This window comes from Argentina anserina, chromosome 2 (assembly GCF_933775445.1).
Source record: "Argentina anserina chromosome 2, drPotAnse1.1, whole genome shotgun sequence".
In the NCBI taxonomy this organism is placed as follows: domain Eukaryota; kingdom Viridiplantae; phylum Streptophyta; class Magnoliopsida; order Rosales; family Rosaceae; genus Argentina; species Argentina anserina.
The window spans coordinates 5,924,902-5,937,667 of NC_065873.1; the positions used below are offsets into that span (position 1 = coordinate 5,924,902).

The 12,766-nt window shown below is 35.3% G+C and overlaps 3 protein-coding genes across 5 annotated transcripts in view; 2 read left to right on the forward strand and 1 right to left on the reverse strand.

Annotated features, from left to right (window-relative positions):
- The window catches only part of LOC126781944 (coatomer subunit gamma), a 169,146-nt gene that overhangs the window by 141,866 nt on the left and 14,514 nt on the right, over positions 1–12,766 (forward strand). The window lies entirely within an intron of this gene.
- LOC126781959 (ras-related protein Rab7) lies at positions 530–4,009 on the reverse strand. 2 transcript variants are annotated; one of them, XM_050507091.1, is made up of 7 exons: positions 3,843–4,009; positions 3,604–3,630; positions 3,381–3,480; positions 1,822–1,968; positions 1,609–1,689; positions 1,256–1,398; positions 530–850 (listed from the first exon to the last, which is right to left on the reverse strand). In XM_050507091.1, exons 1-7 carry the CDS (start codon positions 3,893–3,895, stop codon positions 784–786), a joined length of 618 nt encoding a protein of 205 aa, XP_050363048.1. In that variant the 5' UTR covers positions 3,896–4,009; the 3' UTR covers positions 530–783. The 2 variants fall into 2 exon arrangements, with proteins under 2 accessions (XP_050363048.1, XP_050363047.1); XM_050507090.1 differs by having other exon boundaries at positions 1,253–1,398; positions 3,843–4,008.
- On the forward strand, positions 4,858–8,840 carry LOC126783848 (putative proline-rich receptor-like protein kinase PERK6). The gene is made up of 9 exons (XM_050509380.1): positions 4,858–4,882; positions 5,341–6,201; positions 6,375–6,884; positions 6,982–7,068; positions 7,281–7,351; positions 7,660–7,736; positions 7,862–8,009; positions 8,261–8,422; positions 8,610–8,840. Exons 1-9 carry the CDS (start codon positions 4,858–4,860, stop codon positions 8,838–8,840), a joined length of 2,172 nt encoding a protein of 723 aa, XP_050365337.1.

Here is a 12,766-nt window from a genome sequence, read left to right on the forward strand (position 1 = left end):
TTGATCAAAGTCGAATTCTACAAAGATTTTAATGATTCCCAAGATGGAATATTGGGATTGGTAAAAAAACTGCTGTGAAATACAAGATATGTGGCAGCTCACATATCTCCAAGTTCTTGTTTTAAGTTATATTCCACTTAAACGTAGCCAAATATGATGACTTAACCCTAGAGAGAAGTAGCTATATTTGCCAAAAGTTTCTAATAGTGCCGACTTCTATTAGAACATTTTTTTGGTCAATGTAACTATGAAATATTGCAATGTCAAACATGCAAGGAATATTAGGCAGTGAGGAATGATGAATGTGGTCATCAGAAAATTGAACTGATAGATCGGGTGAGTAACTGAAGTTCATGACTATACTAGGTTTGAAGAAGTTTGCTTGACGCGGAGGTGACAAAGGGTTTTTATTTTAATTGAAATGTAGCAAATGCTCCTTTATCAATTATCATATAATAAGTTTGTATGAGTTAAACTTCGTCCAGTTATCTTTAATCAAGATTGCAGCAAAAAAACATCGTGCACCATCTGTAGTTCTGTACCAGTGATTGAAATAAAATGAATGTACTGTTTTAAGAAATACAGGATAATAGTGGCGAAGCAAAAGGAAAATCAGATCAAACTAACCACAAGTCAGAAAGAAAGGCACCACACAACCGAGATGAATAGAGCATTAATGAGACCAATTTGTCCTCCACACAAACAGTAATATACAACATCCGTGACTAATGTACTTCCAAAGATGACTTATTCTTTTAAGAGGAAAGAATTCAGTTGAAATATTTAGCACTCACATCCACTTGACCTGGGCTGATTGCTGCTTCCAACGTCAATAGTGTCCGGCAAGTATCTTCATGAAATGGATAGTTTTACAGATGCACAACCGAAAAGGAGAAAATGTCAAAAACAGGTCAACACCAAAGCGAAAATAATAATAAAACAAAACAGCTACTGTAGCATTATGTAATACTTAAAAGCAGAACAGCTCTCACCTACACAATCTATTAAAGTGCAACGATTAACCTAGAAGACTTTTTTTGTCTTAAACGTAGTGGACATACAGAATTCTATAACAAAACTATCAAACTTGAATATTTAAAGAAGGACAAAAGATCTGCATTGGTGGAACATAATTGCAATTCGTAATGGTAAACAGAAGATCTTAAATTATGTTTGTTCATTCATATCTAATTTGAGGACGTGTATGAGCAATTAACATATGGAGATAGTTTCTAGTTGAGATGTTACTTACATCTCCTCCTCTTCCCCACTCTTCAGGGCATCCCTCGCTATGCACTGGAAAGCTTCTTCCACGTTAATGCCTTCCTTGGCAGAGGTTTCATAGTACGGAATGTCTCCTTTTGATGCACACCAAGCTCTAGCCTTTTTTTCTGACACCTAGAAAATTATTTTAAAAAAAGTGATATATACATATATAGACATCCAAAAAGAATGCAAGAGAGAGAAACAGAGAGAGAGAGAGATATATATATATATACACACACACAGAGCAATAGATACATATATGTATATATACACACACACACAAATAAGAGAGAGCAAGAGAGAGAGAGAGAGAGAGAATTTATTCTTGTAAAATATACGTACCACTCTGCTATTTCCACCATCTACGTCAACCTTGTTCCCAATTACAACAAATGGAAAGTTTTCGGGATCATTCGGACTAGCCTGCAGAAGATTTTCCAAGTCAAAACTAAAAGCTCAACTTCCTCATGATACTTGCGCATAAATGGAAGTCTAATTAACACAATAACTGGAAGAGCTTGAAACAAGTGCAAGAAAAAAAATTAAAGACAATACCTGAATAAGGAATTCCTCCTTCCAGTTGTTAAGGTTATCAAAAGATTTCATTGAATTAACATCATAAACAAGAACACAGCAGTCAGCACCGCGATAAAATGCTACACCAAGGCTCTGAAACCGTTCTTGACCAGCGGTATCCCAAATCTATCGAAATAAAAGAAACTGAGATGGCTTAATATATCCACTTAGTAGCCAATTTAAACAACTGAAAAAAAAAATCCACTGCAGAAGTTATGGCAGACAAGCTAAGGTAGAACATATTCAATGGGACTGCAAGGTTAAGTGCATAAGAAGACTAAGTGCTTAGAAACCGGATTCGGCCTAACTATGCATTACAGAGCACAAAAATCCCACATCACAATCTTCATACAGTACCTATGATGGAAGGTTTCTCTCTCGTGAGTAGTTGAGATATTAAAAAATCAACAATAATTTAATACTTCATCAGGACATAATAAATTATGCCCTGAATATCTAGAATCTATAAACTGAAAAAAAAAATCTTTCAGCCTATTCAGATGTATACAACAAAGAACAGGAGAGAGGATTTGCATTCACTTGTTTGGTTGATATATAAAAAGTTAAAAACCAAATGAATTTTTGCCTATTGACATGAAAGGTTACAATGTGAAACTATATTACAATTCAGTATAAGGCAGTACAACTAAGAAAGAATAAGATAGAAGGAACAGAATGGCTGGCAAGGTTATCAATCAGGACAGGTATAATAACAAACCTTGTGGAAGCCATGGCATGTTAACAATAAAGAGGGAAGAATGAAGACAAGGTGAAAGTTCAGCATTTTCAATAATCTAAAATAAAGCAGTTTCATTCACTACCAAAAACAAGAAAGACACAAAGCAGTTATAGTGAATCCCCACTGCCCACACAGAAACCCAGGAAAGGAAATGCAATCCTCCTCACAGAAGGGGGTTGGATTTTAGACGTACATTCCTTAAAGAAAATCACATCTTGAAATTTTAAAAGGGGTGTAATATCTAATCTGTACCACTTATGCAAAGTGACCAAACACAGACGCATAAAGACCTCAGCTAGCAGATACTCCGAGCCTCAAATAGTCCTTTGAAGCAAATAACTCCACGAGAAGGCCACTTAAGTAAAAATTAAGTTGTTCATATGAAGGCTCAGGGGGATTTCCAGTTATTAGCCATCTACCACACTACAATAGTCAGAACCATCAGACAATTTTAATTTCAACATCTGATTATATTGTTGTAGAGATCAGATCATACTTGTTCTTTCACCTTCTCAGAACAACAAAATCATTTCTAACTGAGAGTGAGAATCATAAGGATAATCCTCGAGATTCATTCACCATCTATATAGTTCTACCTAGTGTTTTTCTAACCTTTCTTAACTACACAGCTCCTTCTACTCCAAGTCACCACTAGGCCAACCACAAGTCCATGCAAGACATATTCTCCAAACAAGCATCAGCATTCAAACCGAGAAGCGTCCTTAACACAGTTCTTATAAACATATAATCCAAATGCTTTAATCAATAAAATGAACTCCAGACTCGAAAATTAAAAGACCTGCAAGGTGAAGAGCCTATCTTCGAACTGCACTTCTTTCGTCAAGAAATCGGCTCCGATTGTCGCCTTGTACTGATTGCTGAACTTCTTATTAACATATCTTTAACAATTATAGTCAAGGAGCTACCGAAATTGCTCTATACAAACAACATAAACGCCTCAATTTCAAAATTAAATTGCTGAATTAACTAAATCACTAAATTAGAAGAGCTGCAAAGGATACTGATTCATCAAAGAAGTCTTCCCAACCCTGCAAAATATCACAAATCACGAAATCAAACAAAGGCGATTACTCCTAAGCCAGCATTTAAACAAACTCAAATTCTCGTGCAACTATACAATACGAGATGAAAATCAAGGCTGCAGATCACTGTGTGTGCTAAGATCTAGAAAGATCCGCCCAATTTTGAAGCGCGAAACCGAATCAAGGGAGTAAATAGAGAGGGATAGAGAGACTCAGACCCGCTGTCGCCGAGGATGATGACCTTGAGGAGCGTTCTTCTCCGGGACGGCATCGTTTCGGGAGCGAATTGAGGAGGATCTGAGAGAGCTGAGCCTTTCAAGGTTTCTAGAGGTTTCTGAGAAGGAAGGAAGTTCTTGCTGGTGGTCTTCTAGTCTAATTTAGTCTTCCGGGTCATTTGTAGCTGTAGCCGACCTGTACTCGTTTGTAACGTTGTGGAATACGCCGTGCGTGCGCCATAGACGGTCGTTAACGGAAAGACACACGAGTCTTTTTCTCCACTTTTATAAACGGTTTAAAACGATCTTTAACCCGCAATTACTCTATTAACCAAAAAAACCCGCAATTACTCTAAACGCACGGGTAAAACAAGAAAGTGAAAAATAATCAAACAAACAAAAGAGAGGCTGGTAATTTTTTCTTAAAATGATCTAGAAGGTGGCACCACCGCGTAATACTATTGTAGAACTACTTGGTGAGCGAATGAGAATGCCAATTATGAATAGATGATGCATAATCAGTTGGTTATGTCAATCACATCCCATCACAAAAGCTCATTAAGTTACCCATTTTTGTTCTTACTTAGTTTAAGTCATTCCAAAATATATAAACAAATAAAATTGCCTCATTGTCTTCGCTCTTGAATTTAAATTCAATGGTAATCTAGCACAAGTTTAATTAGATAACATTACTATGTGAGTTTATATGCTCGTCCGAAAAAGTAAATTTTGTAATACTCATTAGGTAGTCCATAAGAGAAATCAATACTGTAACAGTATTCGTTTTTCTAAATCTAAATATGATTATTGTTATTTTTAGTAAGAAGTTAATTAGTTGTGTACTTGTGTTTGCTAATGTACACAAGTGTCATTAACATAAGTTAACAAACTGAGGATGAAAGTTGTGAAGTTCTCTGCCAACAAAAATTGCATGGTGGTTTCAAAAATAGCAAAAATAAGGAAAGCAGTCACTTAAAAATAGCAACTCACGAAGAAAATAGCCAAATTTTATCGGAAGATGATCTGGGAGAAGGAGGACCACGGTTTCTTCGTTCTAGAGTTGAATTATTACCATGCAACCTCATTTTTCCTCTCCCTCCTTTGAGAATCCCCTCCCCTGCATGCCCTTCTTCTTTAGGTAAACCCTCTCTTTCTCCAGTTTTCTATGTGTCTCTTTCTTTTTCTCAGTGTTTTCAACAGTATGCAATTAGCTAGTCATGCACCTCAGTATTATAGTATGCACACATTAACAAGCAACTCGATTTAGTTTGCATGTAAACTATATGTCATGCATTTTGTATGTACGATCATCAATCCAAGGTTCTTCTCTATTCCATTTAAATGGATTTTTATTTTCTTCCAATATTTCATGTCAATATGTTTTCTATCATTACAATTTCGAGTCTGAAAAGCTATGTTTATAGGGGTCATCAGGCGCAACTTTAATCGAAGGAGCGGCGGGGTTTCTCCGGCACCGTTCCACGATAATTTTGGTCGGGAGCTCCTCCTCAAATGGCGCCTTCATCGAATGATTCGTCATCAAATTCTAATGATTCCCCATCAAACTCAAACTCAAACTCAAACTCAAACTCAAACTCAAACTCCACCCCATCCAATTCAAGAAATGGTAACTCTGGAGGGAGCAATAACAACGGCAATAACTCCGGAGGTAGTAACAATTCTGGGAACAACAACTCTAACGGAAATAGTAACTCTGGAGGCAACAATGGAAACAACAACTCTGGTGGAAATGATAATTCTGGAGGCAACAATGGAAACAAGGATTCTAGTGGGAAAGATAATTCGTCTGGAAACAACAATTCTGGACAAAACAACAACAACAGTTCTGGTCAGAACAGCAACTCCGGACAAAATAACAACAACAACAACAACAATTCTGGACAGAATGACAACAACAGTTCGGGACAGAATAACAATAACCAAAACAACAACAATTCTAGTAATAATAAGGACAACAGTGGCAACCAGAATAACAACAACAACAACTCTGGACAAAATAATAACAATAGTTCAGGACAAAACAACAATAGTGGGAATAGTAACTCTCAATCTTCCCAAGGAAAGCGTCCTCCGCCGCCGCCACCACCCAAATCATCTAACTGGCATGCACCACCACCACCACTGAATTCAAAAAAGTCTCCTCCAACATCAACAGCTATATCAAACAACAATAGTAAATCATCGCCATCCAGCTCATCCCCCTCACCGCTCATAATAGGACTTGCAGCAGGAGCAGGATTATTATTTGTTCTTCTTTTGCTCTTTTTTGCATGTTCAAGAAGAAAGAAGAAGAGACAGGCCTCACACCTCATGAATAACCCTGATCCTTATCATCCTAATGGTATGTACTACTTTCTAAACTCTAACTTTCCAAAGTCTTTATTCATTAGCATCGGTATGATTTTAGATTTCCTTCTGTTTTTTTTTTTGGTATTCAAATGATTAGTAAAATATTAGAACAAAATTGCTGTTATGTTCATTAGTTTTGCCCAACACATGAGAATGTATGAGCAGGGAGTGGATACTGGCAAAGCGGACCATACAAATCCAATGAACACGTTCTGAATATGCCTCCGCCACCGTTACCGGGTTGGTCGTCTAACCCGGCGGTGCCTCATCCGGCCATGATTAGCAGCGAGATGAACTCCTCCAACTTCTCAGGCCCTCATGGCCCTCTCCAACCCCCTCCACACCCTTCAGTGGCTCTCGGGTTCAACACAAGCACATTCAGTTATGATGACTTAGCTGTTGCGACTTCAGGATTCTCTCAGGCCAAATTGCTAGGTCAAGGCGGGTTCGGATTCGTGCACAAAGGAGTGTTACCAAACGGCAAAGAAATTGCCGTGAAAAGTCTCAAAGCTGGAAGTGGCCAAGGAGACCGAGAATTCGCAGCAGAGGTTGAAATTATTAGTCGTGTTCATCACCGTTACCTTGTCTCGCTTGTGGGATATTGTCTTAACGGAGAACGGAAATTATTGGTCTATGAGTTTGTTCCCAATAACAACCTTGAGTTCCACCTCTATAGTATGTGCATATGCCTTGTATTTTTATTTTATTTTATATTTCCTTGTTTATCATATATTTGACAACTTAATCATTATTACTTGTTTATTTATCCTAGATAAGAATCGTCCTCCCCTAGAATGGGACAACAGGGTCAAGATTGCGTTGGGATCAGCTAAGGGGCTTGCTTACTTGCATGAAGATTGTAAGTGTTTCACTTTTTGAATCCAGATTAGTTCTAAAACTAAGTTGACTCTAAGCTCAATACATATTATATTATCTAGCGCGCAAATTATTTTGTTATCCAAATTAACTATCATATGATGTAATCATGGACAAATATAAGCTCGAGGCCTCGAGTCGCCAAACATAGATAGACCATTAAGTTATTTCTAATACAAAAATTAATGCTTGCAGGTCATCCAAAGATTATCCACCGTGATATCAAAGCAGCAAATATTTTAATCGACCATCACTACGAGGCTAAGGTACTCAATATGCTAATTTTGAATTTTTTTGGCATTAATTTCTTCTATTTAATTAACAAAAGTCTACTATCTAGAATTTTCTTATTTGATTGATATAGTGGAAAAGTTATATGGCATCTAGTTGTTTGTGATACCTAAATTCAAAGACATGAGTCACATGACCATAATTCTGTTGTCTTTGTAGTAAAGAGAGGCTATCTTTAGGGTAATTTTAGCTCTGTTAGTGATAATTAATTACTCCACCTATGAGTGGTAACTTACTTCAATCAGTTGTTTAATTGATAATACTATATTTTACAATTTTTCAGGTGGCAGATTTTGGGCTAGCAAAGCTTAACCAAGAAAATGTAACTCATGTGTCTACTCGTGTCATGGGGACATTCGGGTAAGAAAATATTGTAATTTTCAGTTTCATGATCGATTGTCTAAATTGTACAATTAGATTATAAAATTTTACTCTGATATATATATATATATATATATATTCTAACAAATGAACGATATGTACAGATACTTGGCTCCTGAATACGCATCAAGTGGCAAGCTTACTGAGAAGTCTGATGTTTTCTCATTTGGTATAATGCTTCTTGAGCTTATTACTGGACGACGGCCGGTGGACACCACTGGAGAATATGAGGAGGATACATTAGTAGACTGGGTTTGTACATGCACCTTTCCTCATTCATAATCATTTCTCTTTCTTTAAAAACACATTCATTCATTCATATATTTTGATGACCATATAATGCATGTGAATATACATGCTATGAGGCAAACCAACATTTTAATGACCAATTATGTCACATCATCTCACAGGGAGATAGTTTGTCTGTATGTTCTTTGTTTTCATAAGGTAATATATTTACTAACACTTATTAGCTAAAATTTGAAATAATGTTTGATTTACAGGCTAGGCCACTACTTGTAAAAGCAATAGAAGATGGGGACTATAGCGAGTTGGCTGATACACGATTAGAAAACAAGTATGATCATGAAGGGATGGCACGCATGGTTGCATGTGCGTCAACAAGCGTTCGACATTCTGCAAAAAAGCGACCCAAAATGAGTCAGGTAATGAAAATTACATTTAGCTCACTAAATTAATTATAGAGTACGTGATCGAGTGTGAGAGCACTATTCTGTGTTTATCATTAAGTGTTTAGCGTTTAGCTCACTTGATATACATATTAACTCATATACATTGCTATTTGAAAGTTTAGACTTCTCTAACAATATCTACGCGTATGGTTTTGAATAGATTGTGCGCGTGTTAGAAGGTGATGTGTCGCTAGAGGACTTGCATGAAGGAATTAAACCTAGTCCAAGTGCTTTATTCGGGGGCTCCAATACTAGTTCTGACTTTGATTCCGACTCATATAACGCTAACATGAAGAACTTTAGGAAGTCAGTTCTGGGGGGAAGCCAAGACTATCCAAGCAGCGAATATGGGAATACATCTAACAGTGAGGAGATGGCTAAGAAAGTATAAATGAGTCTCAAGCTTGACCAAAGTACCTGATGTACGATACTTAATTTGGAGTAAGACTGATCGATCAATTCAAGTTGTATCGTCTAAATGACAAGATCTTCCATTTATGACAACAGTGGTAGACGTTTTTGTATTCGATCACCACAAATCGATAACTAGGTATGCACTTCAATTAAGCGTGTATAAAAAGATGGTGGTAGAAGTTACGAGTTTCCCAAACATGGTCATTTGATGCGGGGTGTTGTAATAAAATTTAAGTTAGAAGTTGTCGAGTTTCATAAAGATGACTATTGATGGAATGAGTCCTTTTTCTTTTATTTTTTTGTTTGAAATATGGGTGATCCTAGCTTTATGTGTTTGTACTTATTTTTAATATAAAAAAGTACGGAATTAATTCTTCAAATAATCAAGCGGATTTGGTTATATTGAGTCTACAAAGCCTTGACATTGGTACACTAAAACACCACATCTACAACATGAGATCGAGAAGAGCTAGCTTAACGAGCAATCATGTTGGCCTTTCTAAATGCATGAACAAAAAACAAAGAGGAAAGAGAAGAACGACGATGGGTAATGTCCTCTATGGTGCCACACTTAGTTACGATCTTAACCAATTCGCGGTATTGTCATATTCAAAAAACAATTAGAGATAAATTAGACTCTAAAGCAAGTTCACGACTAGCTACAGCTTATGCCAAATCCGAAGATGTTATATGCTCTAGCTTCATACACACATGCCTCCAACAATAGAAGGATTAAAACCCCGGGCAACAATACCGATTCCCCCACGTTATGTGTGAAGATCATAGCTTATCAAGGTTTGGCGGTGCCAAAGATTATGAAGGAGGCCATGCATGCAGGGTGCCACAGTGCCACTCTATGTACTTCTAAGATGAACTCATTTGCACTAAGTTACAAAGAATAGGCAATTTATTTTACACCCAATTTGAAGAAGAAATTTTCGATTAAACCCATTATTTTTTTCCATTTCAATTTACACCTAAAAGTTGTCATGTATGATTAATATTAAAACATGTATTCTCTCAAAATTACAAAAGTTGTCACTCAAGTTAAATTTGTAACCTACCTAATTTACTAATAATTAACTTAATCTATTCCATAATCTAAGTTTATTACATTAATATTTATTTTAATCACAAATTTGTAATTTGTAGCCTTAATGTAATGATTAATTGTGCCAAAGTCATGTAATCTAAATTTGGAAACCAAAGTTAAATGAGCTGTTTCTTTTATACATTTCTTTTGTGTTTAAAAATATTTCTATCATATAGGTATATTATTTAATTAAACCTACTATATAGATATATTAAGTAAACGAACTATATAGGTAAATTATTTAATTCTACTGTATATTATTTAATTAAATATATTATATAGGTAAGTTATTTAATACTACGATATATGTATATTATTTAATTAAACCTATTATGTAGGTAAGATATTTAATTATGCAATATATATATTATTTGATTAAACCTACTATATAGGTAAGTTATTTAATTATGCCATATAAGTATATTATTTAATTAGTCCTACTATATATGTAAGATATTTAATTCTGCCATATATGTATATTATTTAATTAGTCCTACTATATAGGTAAGTTATTTTTGAAAATAAGTTGTTTCAACTTCGTAAATAAAGTTGCTCATCCATGTAGGTATGTTATATTTTACTATATTAAATTGATAAGTTATCTATTTTTACTATATAGGTAAGTTACATATTTATACTATATAGGTAAGTTATCTATTCAAACGGAAACTCTAATCCTTTGGGTTTTTCTCAATATCTTGTCAAAATGTAAATTAGTTAGATACCTCACATAGTTGTGTGATTTATTAATAAACTATACTAGAGATTTTTTTTATAAGATGGCAATATATACCTAAATATTAGACAAAATAATCTAATAACAAGATATATTCCTTATAAGAAACACAAAGTGTAAAACACCTTCCATGAATCCATGACATGTCTTGTATTATTCAAAACATTTCCTCAAGTCCTCAACTATCACTTGATCAGAGAAATGACGGAAAGTATCATATACATAGTCAGCATCATCATTTCTTCAAAGCATATATCTCCGCCTTCATATCAAATCTTCCAATATTGGAAGGAATATACATACTAAATAGATCAAGAACTACAAACTTTTATTACAAATGAAATAGTTTTATCATGAGTGTGTATATATATATATACACACACTCTCTCTCTCAAATAACTAAATTATGATAAATTAATGGATGAAATTGATTGAAATAGAGTTATTAAGATTTAAGTTTAGTTAAAAATTTCAAATTCAAATAAAAAGATGCTAAAGGGCAAATTAGACTTGGTAAAAATATTAATTACAAACATATAGTTTATTGGAATGTTTAAAATATGAATTGGGTGTAAATTAAAGGTGTGGGTTTATCTTAAAATTGGTATCCTACTTTGAGGGTTTCTCTAATTTTCTCTACAAAGAACAATCACATAGAGAATTAGATTTTAGAGAAGGGAGTTGTCATGGCCACTATTGGCCTTAGTTCTGCTCCTGATCTTCCCCAAGAGCTCACATCGGCGAGAAGGTTTGGCACCTCAATGTCGGCTCTTCACCACTTGGGGCTATACGTAGTGTGTTCCAAGGGTTGGGCTATCCGCCCATTAAAACGGTATGTTTCCTTCCGAAGAGTAACTAGGACCAATTCAGTCACGTTTTATTCATTTTGAATCTAAATTCTTGTATTTCATTTTTATTTACTTATTTTTCCATCTCTTTTCTTTTTTTACTGATCAAGGTCCTTCAGCTATCCAATTAAAGAGGCACCAGTTCCTTGAAAAAGTGAGGCTTAATTGCTATTGTACCCGAAGAAGAAGAGTGTCATACATACATACATAGAGTTTCTCAATTACGGAAATCTGTTCCTATTAAATTCTACGGATGTGAAACGCAGCCGTTGGATAGGCTTAAATGAAGCTCAATGGTCATGATTAAAACAATAGCAGATGGGTCATTCTAAACTAAAGTGATATGGACGCGGGTTTTCAAAGCTACTGACCCGGGTCAAAAATAAGACCTGCCTCCAATAGTTCCTGCTCTTCATCTGCGTTCTTTGGATTAGCCTTCTATCTTATAATTCAGGTTAACACTACAAATTTGGAATGCTTTTCTTGTTTTCTTTCTCTGTTAGTTTTGGTTTAGATTGAATAAGGGGCTTGAATCAATGAAAGCTATTAAACCAACAAATTTCAATTTTGTTCATCATCCTTGGATTTGATTTGCGTTTCCCAACCTTTTTGAATGGTTCATTTTTGCTCACAAGAATATTATTCTTTTTATTAGCTCCAATAGTTTGCATCAGTTTGGTTGATTAAAGAGAAAAAAAAATTGATGCTTTAGTTGTTTTCTTGCTTTAGTTCGCAGCAGAAGTTTAGTTGCTTAAACCGAGGAAATAAACAAGCTCAAACCCTCTTGTTTAAATCACGGTTCTGTAAATGTTGTCAAAGATTCTCATCTCAATCACCTTTTGGCATCTTCCTTGTATGAAACCCAGATATTTGCCTTCAAAAACATCTTCAATTTGAACAAACTTCTATCGATCGGTGAACAGATCTGTCTTGGTGAGACTCGATCAATTAGTTGCTCTCAACACTGTTAAGCCTATAACTTGATATGCTATTTTGGATCCCTCCAATTCATTCTCCTTCGCTTTCGTTTTGTGGATTTAAATCTGCATCAGTCTATGTATTGAACTCAAATGTCTTTAGTTTTAGTCTAACAAAAAAACAAATTAAATCCCGGGTCGGCAGCCTTGGAAACCTGCACATATCACTCCAAAATAACTCATATGATGTTGTTATAATCACGACCGTTGAGCTTCATTTAAGCCAATCCAACAGCTGCATTTCACATC